This window comes from Lepisma saccharinum, chromosome 27 (assembly GCF_977018435.1).
Source record: "Lepisma saccharinum chromosome 27, izLepSacc3.1, whole genome shotgun sequence".
Taxonomy (NCBI): domain Eukaryota; kingdom Metazoa; phylum Arthropoda; class Insecta; order Zygentoma; family Lepismatidae; genus Lepisma; species Lepisma saccharinum.
Window position 1 is genome coordinate 5,787,426 of NC_139255.1, and position 22,349 is coordinate 5,809,774.

The 22,349-nt window shown below is 36.8% G+C and overlaps 2 protein-coding genes across 41 annotated transcripts in view; one reads left to right on the forward strand and one right to left on the reverse strand.

The window, feature by feature from the left end:
• shot (dystonin-like protein short stop) overlaps positions 1-8,822 on the forward strand; it is an 888,743-nt gene extending 879,921 nt beyond the window's left edge. For 31 of the 40 annotated variants that reach the window (XM_083113147.1, XM_083113158.1, XM_083113144.1 and 28 more), the window contains 4 exons: positions 1,100-1,156; positions 2,845-2,895; positions 4,205-4,255; positions 7,329-8,822. In XM_083113147.1, coding sequence (XP_082969273.1) covers positions 1,100-1,156; positions 2,845-2,895; positions 4,205-4,255; positions 7,329-7,467 — 298 coding nt within the window. In that variant the 3' untranslated portion in view covers positions 7,468-8,822. The remainder of the gene's footprint in view (positions 1-1,099; positions 1,157-2,844; positions 2,896-4,204; positions 4,256-7,328) is intronic. The other 9 variants (XM_083113151.1, XM_083113160.1, XM_083113161.1 and 6 more) reach the window with 4 other exon arrangements.
• LOC145980133 (protein EFR3 homolog B-like) overlaps positions 2,131-22,349 on the reverse strand; it is a 99,728-nt gene continuing 79,509 nt past the window's right edge. The window contains exons 13-15 of the mRNA XM_083113186.1: positions 21,238-21,366; positions 15,090-15,333; positions 2,131-2,296 (exon numbers count right to left, since the gene is read on the reverse strand). Coding sequence (XP_082969312.1) covers positions 15,103-15,333; positions 21,238-21,366 — 360 coding nt within the window. The 3' untranslated portion in view covers positions 2,131-2,296; positions 15,090-15,102. The remainder of the gene's footprint in view (positions 2,297-15,089; positions 15,334-21,237; positions 21,367-22,349) is intronic.

The following is a 22,349-nucleotide window of genomic DNA, read 5'->3' on the forward strand; positions in this document are numbered from 1 at the left end:
TCAACATATTTTTGTGTTTATATTGCTGTTGGGTATTGGATGAAGGTTTAGTGCACACATACAGTATAGAAAATGTCAATTAGGAACAAATAGATAAAGTTTCACATTTTTTTTACTGGAATCCCTAAAATTAGTAGTAATGCATTGGAAAGATCGACAAGAAAAAGAAATTCACTTATTTAAGGGATAAACATATGAAATTCGTACCTGCTGATAAAAAAAAAATACTGAATATTGCATTTGGTGTGATATTTATATGCAAAATTTGTTATTAAAAATCGATCAATAGGTGGAAATATGTTTCTGGAATGATTTTTTTTCTCCAACCGTATCGATCAGCTTTCACATGTATGTGCTATACATTCAGTACAGGTGTAATTAAAATATACTCCTAGCAAAAAAAAAATACCCATTTTCTGCACACTAGGTATCTGTTTGCAATTCTTCCTGCCTGGTAATATATTCGTTGCTATTAAGTTGCCTAACACATTTTAACTACATGGTTTTGCACTTCGCCATCTATTCAGTTTGAGTGGTTAATCTAAATTAAATCCATATGGAAAAAATGGAAACAGATACCCTGTATCCTGACTGATTTAATTATTATTAACCCTCTCTTTAATTTCTAAGCTTTAACTCTGTAAACTCATTGTTTTCATAAACTTAACGTTTTTCATGCTATAATTCAGAGCTTGATAATATTTCTTGAATTCTTTGGTGGTGGAATTAACTCTTGAAAACTTTCACATTTTAAACCGTTTATGCTTGACATAGATCAGCACCTTTTAGCATTTTTTATATTTCTAAACCTATTACTTCACTGTAGCTATTAGAGCACATTTCACTTTATCTTAAAAGTATTAAATTTAGATTCTCTAATTGTGCACTTTGTAAACTTCATTTTCTTCTGCATAAATTTTTGGTGATGGTACATATATTTAACAAAGATTAAATACTTAAAGCAATTTAACCTTTAATACACACTTGAAAACAAATAATAATTGCATTTTTTCGTAAGCAAGATGAAATCTTATCAAGCTCTCCACAAGCAATGGTTCTTGTTGCTTCTAAATTTTTCTGTTACTCTCTCTCTGTGCAGCTCATTTAGGACAACTTCTGTATCTAACATTCCTGTTCTTGTGAAGCCTCTAACTAGGTAATTATCTTTCCTTTCGTTAACCTAGCATTTTATTGGCTTTACTTTAATCTATTCTTATTAGTTATACATATTAGGAAATGGAACGGGTGTGGTGTAATATGTATTTCCAAGTTGATTCAGAATTCCAGCAGTTGTTTATATTTGTAGCATATATTAGGAAGTTATAATAAATTTAAAGCAAAGCATTGTGAATGATTTCAAGTGCTACAGAATGTTCAATTCAACCATCTTGTACCAGACTCTTTTGCACCAGTATTTAGTAATATTCTAGCAACAATGAAAATAAAATTTGTTAAGGTTTCATTAGTTAATTTAATGCAAAAACACATGAATTCCTGAAGCAGTGTTCTCTGTGGCTTTGAGATTGGGAAAACAAGAATATTTGTTTTTCTCCATACGTGTACCGAATACATATAAAAGTTATATACATATTTGTTACAACTGGAACCAGTGGTTTCAGAACTTTCATCTAAAAATATACTGTAAACAAGGTTGTTTTCGACTTACCTGGGTAATCTTTCATGGGCACAAATAGTAAACAATAAACAATTTCAAAATTACAAAATAATAGGGGGAAAACACTATATTTTGTGATTTTCCAGGAATAGAGAATGAAAAAACATTTCAATTTTTGCCTTCACCAGCAGACTTCTTAAGAGATTCCCACAGACTCTGATAATTCAAAATTGTAACAATTGGTAGTTCAGAATATTTATTTAATTTGCTTTAAAGTATTTATAATCACAAAATCCATTTCTTCTAACAATATTGTTGAAAAAAAAAAGTATGCTGATATCTGATTAAATTCCAACCAATCTCTCCAATACCGATACCACTACCACTGGTATCAACAGTATCCATTCTGCCCTAGTTTGTATCAATAATTTTTTAAAAATTAATTTGTAACCAGTAATATTTTCAGATTTCAAAATGAACTTCAAAATCTAAAATTTTAATTTTTTTATGGAATCTTTATTACATAACATGTACATGCATTAAGTTTTTTTTTTGTTTTTTTTTGTACATAATTGTCTTCCTACATTTACATGAGAAATCGACTTATGATAAAGAATGTAAGGGTAATAAAATTATTTAAAACTAATTCCTTGCTTCTTCAAAAGCATGCATTCCAACTTTCTGCAAAACAAAATATAGCGTAAAATTAAAAATACGTACTCAAAAATATCTAAAATAAGTCAAATTGAATATAATGTAATATAACATGCAAATGTCACAGTTTTTTTTACACCATGCACTCAGTGTAGCTGGGAAAATATATTTACAAAATAATTCTTGAAACTTTCCTGGTGGCGAATGATGATGATGAAGCTTTCTCGGGATATCAACCAGGTGATTTCCGCATAGGCTTACAAGAGCTAACGTCTCTTTCATTTTCATCCCTGACATTAACATTAAATGTTATCCCAAGAAAACCTAATCATATTTACAAAATGTAATATTGATTATTAAATTAAATATCACCACTTCTATGAAAAAATTCTGTGAATTGTATTTGAAAATTTGGCTAATTCACTTTGTGATGTTTCATTTCTTTGTTTGAATGGTGGTTTAGTCTTGTTCTACCATTTTAATACAGAATACACTGATTAGCAAGCTGCACATTTAATATTTGTACAGTTCATATGTTGTCGAGTATCGTATTTAACATTGCTGTTTTGTATTAGGCATAGTATGTCATCTGCATCGAGTACTACATCGACTGTAGACTCCACAAGGTAACTAAAAAGGCATTCTATGGCACATTTTCGTTTCTGATGTGTTTGGTGTGTGTTAGCAATTTTTGTACGGTATAAATACAACAGGGCTGTATTTATTATTATCCCATGATTATTTTCAATTAATTTTTGAAACAATTTTGGCAGAGAGTGACCACTGTCAAACTACCCAGAATAAAATTATTATGAATGGGACGGATTAATCGGTTCTCTATGGGTTTCAGCTGATATAGGCATACCAGTAAAATTACCAATTATTTTATGATCCAATATATCTATAAATATATTATAATTTAGTGCAAAATTCTGCCATTTTGTTATACTTTTTTTGGAAAGAAAGTGTCTAAATATGCAACTTCTATTGCATAGCAATCACCTGGAAACAAAGATTTATTAAGGAGGTCAATGAACTATACAGGTTCTTCAAGGACCATTTAGAATTTTATATTGGATAGGTAGAATATCTTATTGGTAAATTTTATATTCGTACTTTATCAGTATTGGCACATTCTAAAGTTTCGTGAAATTTATTGTCGTGAATACTTTTGTTAAACGCATTAAATACACTTTTGTAAACACATTTTGTAGGAATGAACTGATATGAATTTTTTTCAGATTCCTGATGCAATATAAAATTGCAAACATTCCTTGAGAACATGAATGATTCATTAGCCTCTATAATTAATGTTTGCAAATAGGTGACTGCATTGGATTTTGCCTTAGAAAAAGAAAAAAAAAGAAAATTCTATTTGCACTATGCACACATTTAAGACTTTTAAGAAATCAAGTGAATACTGCCCTGTTGTTACAGTTTACAATACCCTTGAAAAATGTAGACTCCCCTTTTTTTTCACTTCCAGTTGATGAAATTTTGCGTTATCTATCACTCGTTTATTTATAGTTGAATATATTTTTCAATCATTCGATTGATGCATGAGCATATTATGAAAAACTTACCATTTCTGAAATTTTATTTCACCTAGGATAGTTCAGTAGACATATTGCATGGTGTTTCTTCCAGTAGATTAAATTTTACATAGACCTAACATATATTAATATGGTAGCATGAGGAATACATTCTTGCCAGTGTATGAATTTGGTAATATAAGGAAGTAGGCAAAAACAAAAACTAAATTTCTGAAACTATTTGAATTAACTGACTAGAAATAAAGTTCTGCATGTATTAGAAATTTTCCAACAGAAATAGTAGCAGTAGTTAACTCTTAGAAGTTCTATCACTTTCGTGAAGGCCTATATGGATGCATGAATTGATTAATAACTCTTTAAGAAATGCATGTACTTATTTCAGATCTCGGACTCCATCTGCGTCCAGCATTCCAGTTTTGGTGGGGCCTACAAGGTAGGCAAGACATGAAGGGTGTAAAGGATTCTTTTTGTGTTGCTCTGTTTGATTGAGTAATATTGTGCCATCGGAACCTTCTTGTGAACTAGTTGTAAATTCGTTTTAATATTTTTTTAAGTACTTGTGCATGCTTCATTTACAACTTCCATGTTAAAAATCGTAACTCATGCCTGACCCTGTAGCAATTTTCTTGATTGACATTGTACTTAACAGATGTGTCTGGTGCAGGGCACATTCAGACGGTCACTAAAACTAATTGCTAACAGCTCTAAACCTGGCCCTCCTAACCTAACCGCATATGCATTATTAGAATTAAGTGGAATTGTTAGGAGCACCAGGTTTAGAGCTCTTACCAGTTAGTTTTAGTGAATGTCGGTAGCTGGATGTGCCTTGCACCAGACTCCTTAACAGAGTACTTGATCTTCAGTGTGTCATACCCTTAAGTTTTGAAATGTAAAAAGTAATTATATTTGTTCAGAATCCATGCTTGTTTGAATAATTAATATAATCCATCTAATATAAAAGCACTTGATTGTTTTCCTTTTAAAATAGTTTCTCGTGTGGTTGTGACTTTTGGTGTTGTAGGTGGAATTTCCTGTGTTCTTCGCTTTGATATGGTTCAGACATCATCAAGATTGGTTAAGTCAAGTTGCTTGGTTTTCAGTTCATCCCTGTAGTAATAGCAATCCATTCTGCGAAGTCCGTAAGGAACTGCAGTTGAAGTCAGTCTGCTGACCTCACAATATCCAGTGGAAAGTTGCTTGGCCATCTTGTTGCTTTTTAAGACTGACAATATTTTTTAAGTTTCGGGGAAAGAAAGACACGATAGGGAATTAATATACTGAAATTGTGTGCTCCCTTATCCACAGAAATTGTTTCTGTCATGTTGAAGAAGGCATATTAATTTTGGTGGCCACTGCAACCTTGATTTCTGGAACTTGTACTCTTGCTTGGAGAACTATATCTGAGCCACTCTCACAGTGCAGAATGGTTATGTTGACAAAATCCTGTTTTCTACTGGCCAATTTGGAGAGGAGGGATTCCAAGGTTGTGCTTGTTGCCCAAACAGGTGGGGAACGGTAGGCCTAATCAGCTGTTTGAATGCTAGTTTCTTCGTAGGTAAATGCAACAACAATCTAGTCCCTCACTCGACTCTGTTGTTTTGTTTCGCAGCATGCAGCTAGGTGCTCTGTTATTTCCTTCCTACTATTCATTGGGGCAGTAAAGAGATCCAGGTGCGAGATGCCTTTCTACTGCTGATGTTTAATTGATATGGGAAGTGCATAATGGCATTTGTTTCCTTGATTTTTTTATGTCAACGCAACTGTGTATCTGGTATATACTTTCCTCATTTTGTGGTTGTTGTATTCGGTGTGTTTGGCGACTGCAGTGCTGGGCATCTGTTAAGTTCTACTGGATTCTTTCGTTAATGGATCTGCTGATGTAATGTTCACTCCTGTTCACATAAAGTGGCACGGTTGGACAGTTTAAGTACATTTTCTGTACAGGAGTGCACCCTACACTCACCCTCTGCACTGGAGTTATCAAGGGGGAATGCAATTACTTCCAATTAGAGGAAGATTTCTATCAGCAGACTGAGAGCCTAGCTGTAGCCATATCAGTTCCCATAGCCAACATAGTGATACAAGTGGCAGAAAAGGACATACTCAATGCTCCAGAATTTCACTTCATCAGATACGGAAAGTATACTGATGACACCATAGTCATTTACAAAAATTAAAGAACTTATTTCCTGGTGGAGAAACTGGTTAACATCTACAGACTAAACTCACTGTAGAACTGGAAAGGAAAGGTGAAATCAACTTCCTAGACTGATTGACAGTGGTATCAGCTAGGCCATAATAAATATGAGAATGGCATTGCAGCTTGTAAACTGTGAATTTACCTTGGTGGTTCTTCATAAACAACAAGTTTCATTATTGGAGTTGATACAGTTTTGAAGTCTGTAACCATTTGTTTAATTCATTCATTTTAGATTGCTCTTCTTATCTTTATTGTTTGGATCTGTCTTGTGATTAAAGGGGGTAGACCTTCTGTGAATATTCTTATCCTGTATGAGATTAGAAAAGGATCGTGGCTACCAACTGATGTAGTATAGACTTCATTAAAATCCAGTAGTAGTATTTCCTCTTACATGTTGTCCTTGGTGTTCTTTCTGTGAATGCAGTGATGTGATTTTTGTGCATTTACCTTCCTTAACTATCTATCACCAATTGATGCATCATCAAAATATACAGATTGGTTAAAGTGGTGGAGAATTTCTTGAAGCAATACTTTAAAAATTTCACTTTGAGTAATTTATAAACATTTCTTTTTTGTTAATTGCTATGTTTAGATGTGTTTGAGCTTAGATAAAGCTTTTGATGCTTCTTTCTGAATTTATTATTTTTTCTGCTTAGTGGGGGAAAAAAAGACCAACGCTTAAATGAAATGCCAATTTTGCAGTGTACAGTGCAGTATTTTCAGAACAAAATTATGCTTTTGTTTTTTTGTTTGCATATCTTTACTGTAAGCTTTAGAGAATTGAAAGAATTGATAACAAATTGGGTGGATTTCATCAATTTTTAACTAACAAAATAAAGAAAAGAAAATCAATGGGGAACAATAGGCTCCCTGACAATGTTATTTTAAAATAATGGATTACCTGAAAATAATTTAAATCAAATTGGCAGATTCATAAAAGGCTAATATTTTTGAAAGAGAAAATGCACAAGTCAACTGTGTCTATGCACAAAAAATATGATTATCAAATTTGGATATTTTGAAAGTTCACTGTTTTTTCTAACATGTGTAAATTATTCTAGTTCCTGAGGATAACAAATATGATGTTGTGGAACATTGGACAAGATTTTAAACAATTTTAGTGCTGCTTATTTATAAAGTAAATCTGACATTGCTTCTTTCAAATCTTTGATAAAATTGATTTGATTCGATTTTTGCAAGAGAACGAAGTAATCTGTAACAAGAGTATTATATTCATATATGTACAAATTTGATGGGGAAAGATGTGTTATTTTCATTACATAATTGTTTGCGTCTCTTTTTACAGGGCAAGGACTCCATCGGGGTCAAGTACAAGTGGTGGCACAAAGCTCACACGGAAATCATCCGGGGCTTCTGACACGGCTGCCGGAGTAGCACGAAAAGGTTCCACAAAGAACTCAGAGAGAGCACCTTTTAGGTTGTGAGGTAGTTAAGTAGCTCTTTCAAAGTGGAGTACGAGATGCTGTTACTGAATTTGTCATGCGAGTGACAAGAAAAAGAGAGTGTATGCCGAAGTTGTGCATTTTTTTTTCATTAACTCGAAATGCTATCGACCCTAGCGTCGGTCATTATTTTTTTTTCCTTCGGGAGTCTCTTACAAGACCACATAATGTATTTTTTTTCTGAGGGACCACAAAGGTTAAGCAGAAATGGAGGGCAGGAATATTAATGTCTCAACCAACTAACATAAAAAAGAATTTTTCTCTACACTAAACTCCTAATGCTAGAAATTAAATAAGTTATACTTTGACCATTGACTGAAATAACTATGAACTGACAGTAATGGAGATGGTAATATTTATCGTTGCGTGACAAATTGTCACTGTACTAAAAATAATAACGAAACTCCATACTCAGAGTAAACTAATATAATGCATATATATAAAAATAAATATATATTTACTGTATTCCAGACATGTTTCATTATCAAGACGATTGTAAACTGGCAGGGTTCAGGGGTGATAAAAAATACTTAATGTGCCATCATATTTTATTGTACAGCCACGTTAGCTATCAGTCTTGGTAAAAATGAACATGCAATTCTGGTGAAGAGAAAAATATGCTTCAGTCGCTTAATCTAGAATTTTTATCTGTAAGCATGTAAGTTCCTTTATAAAAAAAATATCTTTTTTTAAGAATTGGAAGCTGCCATGTAAGGCAGTTTCAAACCTTTCTTTTACACTTTACTTTAATGAAGAAAAAACATTAAAAAGGAAAGGTATTCACTCAAATCACTAATATTTCATCATTATAATTTAACATTGTTCATATTTTTTATGTTGCTGGTATTGCAAGCTCAGTGCAATTGTGTGGAGAGAAAGAGAAATTTGTTAAGAAGGTATTGTGTTATCAGATGTAAATATCATTTATTTAGAAGAAAAAGCAATCATCCCCTCCCCCCAAAATATTGTTTGTACAGCTTTAGTATTGTATAGTCAATTGCGTGCATTTGACACCAATCATGAAAGAGTAAAAACTGAATCACAATAAATGCATACATGCGATGTCAAGTGTGATATTTAAATTGGATGTATGCATGACTTTAAAAGGAAACTGTATTCTGATAGCAGACTGTTGTATAAATTTTGACTGATGTCCTGTAGCATGTGGAAAAAATATATATACAGGAGTAAGTCAGAAGATCAGTGAAGTGAAAAGACTTGAAATGTGCTGTTATTTTTTGTACAAGTTTGTGATCATAAATATGCAGAGCTAAAAAGAAAAAAAGAAATAATGTAGTTACGTTAACAGATTTGCTTAATAAAAATCTCACAATATTTCCAGTTTTTTTTTTTTGTTACCTCTAAAGGTTCCAAATATCCCGCACCAAAGCTGTCCAGTCTAAGGCATCATGCTTTGGTCTATGGAACACGTGCAGATTCAAGCAGGGTTGTTAAAGTTCCGGGAACTCATAAATTCTAATGGGTACTATTGAGTTCCGCTGCAGGACCGGAACCTTTTTTCTCGCACAATTTAAATTAGGTCCAAGTTGCGTATTGTTTCATTGAAAATAAGGTTCCTGAACCGTATTTTGTTTGTTCCTGAAAAAAAGGTTCCTGAACCGTATTTTAATTGTTCCTGAAAAATAGGTTCCTGAACCGTATTTTAATTGTTCCTGAAAAATAGGTTCCTGAACCGTATTTTAATTGTTCCTGGAAAAAAGGTTCCTGAACCGTATTTTAATTGTTCCTGGAAAAAAGGTCCCTGAACCGTATTTTAATTTGTTCCTGAAAAAAAGGTTCCTGAACCGTATTTTAATTTGTTCCTGAAAAAAAGGTTCCTGAACCGTATTTTAATTGTTCCTGAAAAAAAGGTTCCTGAACCGTATTTTAATTGTTTGTCGTGCTGACCACCCGTAACTGGTTGGATGATCCACCACCTCACAGGTGGAAGTGAGGCCGCCAGTCAGTAGGCCTGTTGTGCATGGATTGCTACTACAGATGGACGATATCAGAAATTTGATATCATGATATATTGTCAAGAAAATATCACAGACGGTACGATACAATATTTTTTCCGTATTGTGATATCAACGATATATCATCTCCATGATATACACCTGCTGCAAACTGACTTTGGACCTCATGTGAAATCTGCCGTAGTAAATGGTCTATCACTTTGTAGCCTTGTATCTAGTGTTTTGTTTCGAACATGGAATTGTTTCTGCATGAACATATCTGACAATAGTGTATTACTGCTGATAAGAGAGTTCATTTAATTTCATATTGTTAGTTAACACAGGAAGGGTGACTTTCTGCTGTAGTGTGTGGGATAAATTGCTGTGTTTTTGTGTGGTGCACTTTGTGTTGGATATTTGACTACTGTACAGGTGTATTTGTGATATGCCAGGAAAGTACTGTAGTAGTGTGAAAAAAGCCAGCATTATTGCATGGCGAAGTGAAAACATCCCGATAAAGACGATATGTAAACAAACAGGTCATACAAAATCAACCATAATGAAGGTACTGGCAGCCGGCAGGACTCCCTCTGACTGTCATTCCAAAGCACAAATTCAATGGTGGGAGGCAAAGAAAAACAACCAAATCTACAGATGCTCTCCTAATGAGAGAAATAAAGAAAAACCCTCAACTCACAGCACCAGAACTTAAAGAAATGCACCCGAGTCTGCTGGAAAAAGTTAGTGTTCGCACAATCCAGCACCGTTTACAGAAAGACTTGGATTTGCCGTGTCGTACTGCTGCTAAGAAGCCGCTACTCACCGCCCGCATGAAGAGAGACCATCTTGCTTTTGCAAAGAAATATGCACACTGGACACCAGCACAGTGGAGGAAAGTCATGTTTTCTGATGAAAGCTCATTCCAACTGTTCCGAATGGGAGCTGCTAAGGTTCGACGTCCATCATCTTCAGATCGATACAACCCAAAGTATACGGTTCCGACTGTTAGGCACTCACAGTCTGGAATGGTGGGGGGGAGGGGGGGTTCAGGTGAAAAGTGTAGGGTAGGTTTATATTTCTTACAGCAAAACGTGATGACGAACTCGGACAGATATATCAACGTTATTAAGCACCATTTAGTGGATATGCTTCAGATCCACGAGAGTGATCTTTTCATGCATGATAACGCTCCTTGTCACACGGCTAAGAAGGTAAGGAAATGGCTTGAGGAACAACAGATAAAGATGTTAGAGTGGCCTGGGAATAACCCCGATCTCAACCCAATTAAAAATGTTGGCATTGCATGAAGCAGACCCTCCAAACAGAACTGAAGAAAATGTGGTGCATTGACTTGGACTTAAATTACTTCCGAAGTCTTAGTGATTCCATGCCCAAGTGCATCCAAATGGTTCTCAAAAGTAAAGGCAACGTGACTGTACTAACGTATGCATTTTTTGTTGTATCTAATAGCTTAATAATAGCTTTTCACATGAATTTTCTGTAATTTTTGTACTTTTGTTATGAGGTCCGAAGTCATTTTGCGGCAGGTGTATATATTGTCTAGTTGATGTCGCCTGGACAATATTTTTTCAGTATCGCGATATATCACCAAACACTGGTTGTTACTAAGGTTTCCAATCTGGTAATTTAAAGAACAAGAAGGGTAATACATTTATACTATATTGTTTTTGTTTTAGATCTCCCATTATTACATTTAGATTTCTCAAGATTTCAGCCATTCTTAACCTTTAGTGAACAGAGCCTCGTGTGCCTGTAAATTTGTTCCAGATGAGAACTTTTCAAATGTGCATTTTCTAACTTGGCACAAAGTACAAAAACAATTGTAGCTCAGGAATCAGGAACTAATTTTCATAGAGAAATAAAATCTGTAAAGGCTTTTAGCGGAGGTGAAATTTCCACATTGTACCTTCCAATAACAACAGTCAAAGAAAGAAGAAGAAAATCAAATTTAACAAATTGGTATTGTAAATTGACAGTGGTGCCCGTCCGTCCACCTTCAAATTCGGAGGCAGGAAGCAACACATTCCCCATTAGATTCTTTGATTGTTCACCGCCATTATCGCAAAAGAATTTCCTCTCATCACAGTCAACTCAAACCAGAGCGAAAGGTTATTTTCCAGGTGGTTGACAGCTTGGACTGCACGTTGTTTCACCATTCTGGCTATCACTCAAGAGAGAACCAACCATTAATATTCGGAGGCTGCATGGGTGACTGTTACCTTTTAGCAGCTTTGATATCTCACTAGCACTGGTGAGAAAGTATTTCCTCATCACTACTGGGATGTAAGGTGTGCCTCTTCCATGTAGTACACAAAGTTGTCAATTTCACTTCCACGTAGTACACCATGAACTGATTTTGCAAACTAACTAGGCTTTGGCATCTGGACCTACGGCCAGTATAATCTTCGAAGGACTGCGTGTGTGCTGTCCTTGATTGTGCAGACTGCCTCTTTACAGCCTCAACTTGTAACTGAAGTCAGAATATTTTAGTCTCCGACAATACAGTTGTGTTATTAGTTATATTTTAGATAAGGTATGGTAAGGGGCTGGACCATGTATCATGTGATGGGTGCAAAATACCCTAAGTGCTGACGCATCCAAAATTTTAAATTCAATCAATCAATTTTATCACTTGAACCCAAACAAAAGGCAATATTACTGAGTGGTTCCCAGCTTGGGCTGCAGGTTGCAAAGTTCAGGAGGATCTCTCAGAGCCCAACTTTGCTGTCTTTGTATGAAATTAACACTCTTACCTAATTTCCCTTTTAATTCGTGTTCCACTTTCCGAAGACAACCAATTGAAGGGTTTGCTGCAAAAAGGAGGTAGCTCCAATTTGATAAATTATTGCCAAAGTGAAAAAAAAAGTTTAGAAATCTGAAATGGAGAGTTATTTGAACAAAAGTTGTTTGAATACATTCTGTACGTCTTCCTTCAGAATGGGGACAATATCTTCACCCATATACATAGAACATATGTTCTAGATGACCGGGCACATGTTTTGTTTGTGGAGCTACCTCTTTTTTGCCACAAAACGGATGATCTGCTGATTTCCAGGGAAAAGATTGGTGCAAACAAGTGATACCATGTGCAATGTTGTATTGGAAATATTTAAGAATAGAGTTGGCTGCGGTGGCTCAGTCGGTAACGCATCTGACTACCATGCTAAAGGTCCCGGGTTCGATCCCCGGCCGGTTCAAATCCGGGAACTTTTCTAACGATGGAAGCAGCACCAGCGCCCACCCAGCGTCGAATAACATGGGTACCGGGGGGAAACCCTGGGGGGGTAAAGCCGGTCAGGGGCATGATGCTGATCACATCACCCCCACCCACGACCGGATCAAGAAAGTGTGGGGCATTACCCCCACACTCCCTATACGCCTTCATGGCATGGTGCTATGCACAGGGGAGCACTTTACCTTTACCTTTTTAGAGTTCTATAATGAAGTCAGAGCAGAAAAGAACTCTTTTCAGTCATCCAATTTATCCATTTGGCGCAAAACACAGGCAGCTCAAAAGAGGTACCTCCTCCTTCCACCAAAGTAACAAGACAGTCAGCTCCATCTTGTGAGTAACGTGAGAACTGCCGCTTGGGACTACATCTTTCTTGCACCAACTGAAAGCGGCGGTTTTATTGAACATGATAAGGTATAGAACACTAAAACCTCCAAAAGTGGAGCTACCTCCTTTTTGCAGCGAACCCTTCAATTGTCAACCTCCATTTCATGTAGTATCCCTGGACTGCAGTTTGCAGACTAATGAGGCTCTGGTGTCTGACTCACATCCAGTCAGAGGCGGCTCGTGAACGCATAAAGGACTTCTTGCTCTGCGACGACATTCATGAGCATTTCTACATTCTAATTTCTTCATATAGAAGAAGTATTTATTTTACACGAGAGTGCTCAACTAAGCTTATATTAAATTTCTTGGATCTGAAGTGAAAGAAAGTAATAATTATTTTCCCACAATTGATGCGTGCGTCACTTCAGATCCAAGAAATGTAATATAAGCTTAGTTCAGCGCTCTCGTGTAAAATAAATACTTCTATATGAAGAAATTAGAATGTAGAAATGCTCATGAATCTCGTTGCAGAGCAAGCTGTCCTTGTTCCCACAATTGACGCATGTGCAGCATGCACCGCATGCATTCACAAGATGCCTCTGCATCCAGTATAGTCCTCTGTGTGGTTCGTGTTGTGTTATCCCTATATGTTTGTGATTGCTCCTTCATCTCATTCACATTCATCCTCATCTTCAAGATTAGCCAAAAGTGGCAGAAAAAGTAAACTAAATCAATTAATGAAAACTCTCTAAGGACTAGAGTAGCTTTTTCATTGTGTGATGTGTGGTCAGCGCATCGAGTCCCATCTGACGTTTAAGACCAGAGCCCACTACTAGGGGAGACCGGGGTAATTAGAACAGGAAACAGCCTGTAGAAGTTCCACTGTAAATTACTCAGAAAGTTACTGATGGATTTTTTAAAAATTTCTACCATTTAAAAGGACATCTTTTGCATATTTTTGAAAAAAAATAATGACCATACCTGCATTGCAAATACTCGTCCAAAAAAAAAAAAAATTGTCATGACACCATAAAATTGTTCCAATTACCCCATTTGGGGTTAATGGAACATAAGTTAGAAATTTCAACTGAATAGCTTTAGATTGCTGTTGGGGTAATACGAACATCATATATAAATGTCCCATTTACCCTGCAAATTTGAACACAATAGCTCTACTTCTTCTGGAGTTATCAATGCTTGTTTAAATAAAATCCCAAGTTAATGTCTTTTTTTCATAAAGTTCAATTTCCCAGCTGTGAAGCAAATATGTGTGAATGAAAATCAGTGTTCTATGATTTATTTGAAAGGTTACAGGTCATTCTACAATGTAGTAAAGAAAAAACTTCTAATAGTTACATGTACAATCTAGTATACCCAAGCGAAATCAAGCAAATTACGCAATGTTCTAATAACCCATTTGCAGAAATTTTTGGGGTAATAAGAACTTTGCTTATAAAAACCAGGCAAATTGCCCATAGACAACCAAACTCACATGAAATGATGTGTGCCCTTATGTTTTATTATAGGGGTGAAGAAAATTTTGAAAGGGTTCTTTCATTCACATCCAGTATATGCAGAAGCAGAGAAACACCAAGCATGCGTCACATCATTTTTGCAGGTGTATAATAAAAGTCAAATAAAACTTACTTTTGTGTAGTTATTACAATAACAAATTTTCTGCATGTAGGTTTAGTGTAGGTACATAGGTATGAAATGTTATTACACCAGTCTTTTCGTTTTAAATTATTCTACATTAACATGTTCCAATAACCCCATGTTCTAATTACCCCGGTCTCCCCTACTTTCCAAGTAGCTCCCCAATTCTCCTCATGATGCTGGATCAGTGTCGAAATTTTGTGGGGTCTCCCACTGGTAATCAAACTTGGAACCACTTGCACCAGAGGCTGTGCAGGAACCAATTTAGATTGATCATTCCAGAATCAAATATTCACACCCGTGCAACAAAGTGTAAATTTGGATGTATCGATGACAAATTGTTCACATGAAATTGCATAAATATCACATTTATAATCGAAATAACTCTACAGTGTTGAAATATACTGGCTTACCCTTCCATGTCTGTTATTTGTCTCCTGCTGCAGTTCTCAACTGTACTCCTTCAGAAGCAAAATCGCACGGACATTGCAGTATGCTTGCATCATATCCTCTAGCTTGCAGAACACTGCCTAATGCATCTCTGTTTAGCAACACAAATTCTGGTACATTAACTGCAGGAGGGAGTTCAATCGCTGCTCCTGCGTTAGTCTCGTTTGGAAGAAGAAAGGATGCTGCTAGCTTGCGGAAGGTAATTATCTACAAGAGAGAAAGTGGTGCTATCGCAAAGTTTGTCCCCAAAAAATTATCCAATACATAATTTTTAAAAACATGAAAAACTGGCTCTTCATCCACCATCTTGAAACATGTTGGCAGAATTCGCTTAAATGAAACACCAAAATTCATTGTTCAAGATAAAAAAAAATTGAACTCAAAATCTGTAAATTTACGGTAGTCATCTTTGGTGCAAAATTGGTGACTTTGCCCCCCTCCCCCTCTCAATTGTAACCTAAGTTAACAGGATGCCCTAAGACTTCTTTTGAGAGTTGTTCCCCTGATCTTAAAGAATATAGTCTGAAGAGAATATTGAAATGTCTAAACTTGAGGAAAAAAATTGAGATATACAATATATTGCCAATAATGACCGGACACCCATAGGAATGTGCTTAGCTGGCCTGGTGTCGATAAGGGGTAGTCTGCCATTTGCTGCCGTCACAGCCTCTGCTATTCAAGGAAGACTTTCCACCAGGTTGATGTAAATGTCTGCTGGTAGTCCCTTCCATGCTTGTTGGGCAGTTTCGCCTGGATCACAACCAGCACTCGTAACTCATCACAGATGTTCATTGTGGTTGAGATCAGGGCTCTGTTCATTTACTCCCATGCCGTGCCTGTCTTATGGACAGGCATGTTGTCATACTGGAAATGTAGGACCACAGTGTTGGGGAGCATGAAGTTGCCTAATATTGCACAATAGGCATCAACATAGGGTTCCAGGCACCAAAACCATACCACGAAGAGCAGCTCCATACCATGATTCCACCTCTACCAAATTTCAATGTGGGAACAATTGCAACGTTCACCCATGTAATCACCACACCAACAACACAGCACAGTAGTACTGGCACTGGCTGCGTTCAACACACAAAACCCTGCAATTAGGTGGGTGGCAAAAGTTTACCCATACGTGCTAACTACTTATCAGTCGTAGAACAAGGACTCAGAATTATCTCAGGGCTTGCTGGGTGTAAACAAAGGTTTATATATTGTCACGTTCCCCAGATTATACTCAATGGATCAACTTACGTTTATTCCTCAATGGCGAGCCTGAGACTTATCAGCCTACTTTGAAGCCCTCAGGTTGTGGGAAATCAAATAAGGATATGTTAACGTAAACCTTTCTAACTCTCGCACACCAAAAATATATTTAGCTGTCAGTTAATGTTAAGGTAAATTTCTCGTAAGGGACAAACGGATTTCATCAAATTTACAGGAGAAATTACTTACTGAATGCAGTTTCTTTATACTTCTGGAAGTTCGGGGAAGTGTTTTCTCGCATCGTTCATTGAATTTTGACGGTAAATCATCTATTTTTCGATATAAATGTGTGACCGATGCACGGAAGTTCTTGCATCCATTTACTTCCAGGTGGATGTAGCCTGTGTGTGATGACGTAATCCTGGTCAGTGTTTCCAAACACGTGTTTTTGTAACTGAAGAAGATACGTTTCCACAAATGGTTTGTGGGGCTATGTGTCAATGGTTCGTGGGGCTATGTGTCAATTTTTAACTATTGTAACCTATAGTGACCCTACCTAACCTAACCTTACCGGAAATGGTTCGTGGGGCTATGTATGAATGGTTTGTGGAGCTATGCGTCAATGGTTTGTGGGCTACGTAGGTATTTTTGGGTGCAGTGGGGTGGAAACACTGCATGCTGAGTACGGTAGTGAAACTGTGATCGCCATTTTGCGTGTTACCGAAGGCAAAAAGAAACGAAGAAAACTTACTCAATATGTCGCAAATAGAGCTTATTTCCGTGAAATAAGCGAAATGCCACATTCAGCAATGTTTCTCAATGCAGAATACGTAAGTACGAATATTCAAATTAAATAAACTAGCAAATTTCAGCTGTTTGTCCCATACGAGAAATTTACCAATGTTAATATATAACACTTGCACTCACAATTAAACTTCTTATTACAAACAAAATTGTATTAAGATCATAATACTTCTTCACTACACAAATTAACACATTCACATTTAAAGAATCACTTCCATTATCCAGCAACATTCATAATATCTCACCTAACAACCCACAATCAAATGTTTTAAGGTTAGTCCATAACCATAACAGACTACCCAATTGAACAAAACAAATTCCGTCATCAAAGATATTTAACATATTAAACAATTAAAATGATACAATAAGTGGGTGCATATCAATCTATAATGTTTATTATAATCTCAACACAAGGGTGTCCGTTAGCACACTTACACATGTGTCTTTACCTGTAACCCTTACCACGCACCTGTATTTACATGCAATACTTTTGGTCTCAAAGAGATAAAGGAGGGGGGGGGGGGCAGGGATCGTCAAATTTATTCCTCGCAGTGAGGTGCCAGGGGGAGTATGGGGACCTAATTTTATTTAAGGCCTTGGTCGCCGCTGACGTCACGGGTTCCCCTGTAAAAGAGAGTAGGTTGCGCGTAGTACCCCCAACCACAGCCGGGAATTGGTCGAAACCAATCGGTAATCCCGAATAGCAGGTGCTGGGTAAAAGGATTAAAGGATGCCATAACACCCCCCTGCGTTAGCAGGTGAATTGGCGAGCCAATCGGTGTCTCCTATGCAGGATAGAAAGGAAGGTCCAGGTACTCCCAGTCAAACTGGGCAGGTAGAACCTGAGCACCTATCAGCTGAAGCGAGCGGACCAGGTAGGTAGGTTGCTGCTAGGCTCTTCTTCTTCTTTCTTCTTTCCTTCCTTCCTTCTGGGATGGTTTCTAGTCTTCAGGCTGGGAGGCCAGTTAACACATTGGGGTCTCACGACGGGCATAGCCCACAGTGCACTTAAAGTCAATGTGGACGAAAGTCGGGCCGTTTGAACTACGGGCTATGTTCGTAGTTCGTCTAATGTGTGTGTTCCTTCAAGCCTCTTGGTTGAAATTCCGACCGCTAGGTGACTCATATCCTATTTTTATCTCTCACCTGCGACTGTTTGTTGTCGGGTTGATGTACGTTGTATTGTTTAGAATGGCATCGTTAGATCCAGACCACATAGCGGAAATTCTGGATTCCATTTGTTCATTAGGTCAGTGGTGAATAAGTATGTAATTTATAAGAAAGTAAACAGGGAAAATCATAATATGTCTCTGGAAGAGTTCATCATCCAAGTAGGGGAACCGCTACTCATCAAAGTGGGTGAAGATATTCAAGGTCAAACATCAAGGTCAACTACAGCAGATAGGCTAACAGGCCCCCATCTTCAAAGGAAAATCCCCCCTACAGAGAAAAAGTCAAGGCCCTGTGGGTCATGTAAAGTTTGTGGAGACAGGCACAAAAAAGAAACTGGCAAGTGGGCAAGAAAAGACACAACATTTTACTGCCACAGCTGTGACGTTGCTCTCTGCATTCCTGAATGTTTCGAACTTTTTCATATAAAAGCTAATTACCTGTAATTTGTAATTATTTTTTGTTATGTGCACATAAGAAGTATTTTTATGCAAGATTCAAAAGATGTATTGATAATTTATATAGTTTTTGCATTGTTAATTATTGAAATTTCCAGATTACGAACTTAAAATATCTCTATATTAACATTTGTTACAATGTTGTACTTTTTCTTTTTTCACAAAACATTGCTGAAAAAAAAATTCAAAAATGTCTGAAAATGAAAAGAAAATTTAACAAATTTTTGTTCATTGAAAAGAGGAAGTTTTGTAGATTTAAGAAATGTGTGGTAAATAAAGACAAATTAAAAATATTTTTTTCTACGATTTTTTGAAAACAACCAAAAACCGCAGTCCAGAGGTAAAAATGCTGTATTATGAGGCCAGACCCGAATGTGTTAACCCTGGATGTTGGCCTGTTGATATCAGGGAGCCAACTGAGCTCCGGGCCTCATTGCGCTGACTTTATATTCGTGGTGGCGCATGGGTGGTGAAAATTTTAACTACAAGTACACGTTGCCAACTCATTTTTTTACATATTGCAAACTCTGTACTGAAAATTATCATTGTTTGACCTTGAGAAAACACTAGTGGGAATATCACTAGATGTACGTGTCATAATAAACAAACTGTGTGCATTCAGACAATACAGTTAATGATGAGCCACGCAGGACTCTGTTCTAAACAAAGAGTTGAACAGTGTGAATGACAATAATTGATAACATTTTACAGAATACAGCGACCACGCAGGGTCTAATAATAAGTGAAGCCAATAAACGTAGAGGTGGACCCGTTAACGTTTACAGAATACATTTAAACTAAAAGCGTACGCCTCGCAGGGACATTCCGTTTAACTCTTTTATCTGAAATAAAAAAAAATAAAGCAACCATGCAAGGTCTAATAATAAGTGAATGGAGACCACGCAGGGTCATTACACAATACACCCCAGTAAGAACCACTCCCTGTGCATTTACCAGGTCCACACACATCCATCAGATCGCCACAACATGTAGTGTGATTCGTCACTTCACAGGATAATTTTTCTTTGTTCTAGGGACCACTGGTGATATTCTTTGCATCACTGTCCCCCATTCCAGGTCGTAATCATTGGCTTATGTGCTGCAGCGTTCTCATGAAATCCCAGTACAAGCACCTCTCTCCAGATAGTACAAGTTGTTACCTGCGCCCATGTCAGGCCAACAGTATTTTTTTCTTATTGAAATATTTTATTAACATGTAAATCAATTAGTTAATTACGTATGTGTGATTAGTGCAGGGACGGCGACAGGGGTGGGCACGGGTGGCCAAGCGCCCACCCAAAAATTCTTGTGCCCAACCGATTGCCCACTCAGTCAAATTCAATAAGTACATATACTTGGGGATATATGAATGATTCAATAAATAAGTGTATTCTGGTGTTCATAACATGTATTTTTAACTTGTGAATATTATATATGCTAGAAATGTTCACATATTATCAACCCATAAAAAGCCAATTTTGTCATTAGAAAGTGAAAGTAATTACTAGAGCTATTGAAACAAAAACTGTGATCAAATGAATACTTCCATGATTAAAAGCAGCTAGTAGGCTTAGGAGGCTCAAAATTATTCAGGGTATGATCAAGATTAGATCAGAATTTAGGGTGAACTTGAGGACAGCAGCTCCGGGCCTTCACTGGGAAAGACTGGTTTGAAAAGTACCACATAATGAAAAAAGAGTTAGGTACTTCGGATGTGGGAAAAATATAATAACAAACCACACCATGTAACTTAGCGAGAAGTTATAACTGAAACTGTGTAGAGGGGATTGGAGCAGTGGCGCAACCACAGGGGGGCAGGGGGGCATTTCCCCCCAACCTTGGACTGAAATAAGTTCTAGGGGGGCAAGGGGAGAAAACATTGACAGCTAAGTGTACCTGCAGGGGGCAATTACCGTCCGCAAATTCAAATTTTATGCAAATAAAAAATACTTTTCGTAAAATTTTCTTCATCGCTTCGCTCGCAATGCCTGCTTTTCTTAGTCTTATCGAGTTCAGAACCGTAGCTAGGAGACGGCGGGAGACGGCCCTGGGTGCTGAACGATTTAATGAAAATAAGTTGTAAGATTGATTTTTTTGTTTTTAAGTCCACTTTACGCACTGAAAGGCTAATCGGGACTGGACCTACAGTTTAAAGTGGGATCTCAACTAACATTATATTAGATTTCTTGGATCTGAAGTGATGCATGTGTCAATTGTGGGAAAAGAATTATTACTTTCTTTCACTTCAGATCCAAGAAATGTAACATAAGCTTAGTTGAGCGCTTTTGTGTAAAAAAAAAATACTTCTCCTATATGAAGAAATTAGAATGTAGAAATGCTCATTAATGTCGTCGCAGAGCAAGCTGTCCTTTTCCCCACAATCGATGCATGCGTTCAGGAGATGCCTCTGATTGTATTAGTAGTACACCTCCTGTGTGTGCCAAATTATAAGAAAATTTAATTTTTCAACACTAACCTTTTCGATAAAATTTTTCAGATTTCCTTCCACTTCTAGAGAAGAGATTAGAGATAATAAAGCAGACAGAGCCTGATGAAGAAAGATGCACACATCAATTTGGAATGACTGTTTCAGAAGAATTCTTCCCTGAAATTGAGAAATAAGTAAGAAATCACTGAAAAGTAAAGTTGATCGGGTTATATCCTACCGATATGTAAAGTGTACTTATCCTATGAAAAGCCATGCCGCCACCACCAGTTGTGTTTCATGGGACCACCAGCATTATGGGCCATCGCCCGGCATAGCAATTTCCTCTGCAACAAACTACGTTGGAGCACATGCATTGGAATTCCATCCATTCCTCCTTACAGACTTTCCATAGGTTAAATACCTCATATAGTGTATTTGAAGGGCATAGGCCTAAATAAACTATACAGTACAGTACAAAGTCTGCGGGAAACAGAATTCATCAGTGGTTGACTGCCTTTTCTTTGTGAAGTTCTCTTGTTGACTTCTAGCCACATTTAAAACCTTGGATTCTACTTTTTTTTTTTGTCCTTTTGGCTGTCTGGAATAAGTAAAGTCCGGCTTATCGGGGTCTGGATTAACGGGATTTTACTGTATACTAATGAACAAAAAATACAGAACTGAAATATCATGAGTAGTTTTCTAGATATGGTGCGTTAATTACTACTGCCACATGGAGGCAATTTTGATTGAAACCAGCTGTCTGGAACACCATAATTTGGGTGGTTTTGTTTGATACCGGCTGTTCGCTAAAGGTTAAATAATTTATTTGAAATTGCACATTTTGCGTGATTTTCAGGATGATTAGACTTTGAGAAAGTGTACCAGGGCATCTTTGCAACCCCCAGGAGATATCCAGACTCCAGAAAAGTATTGGTCAACATTTAAATTCAAAATGATACTTTCCAATACCAGTAGTATCAGCCGGGCCTCCCCCATGGCGCAATGGTACGAGGGTCACTATTTATATTTTGAGCCTAACAATGAAAAAACAGGAATTTGGCATTGAAAACTGCTTTATTGTTTTTCGAAGTATTCTCCTTTATGGTCAATACACTTTTGCATTCGTTCGAACCATTTGTCAAAGCAGTTTTTCCAATCTT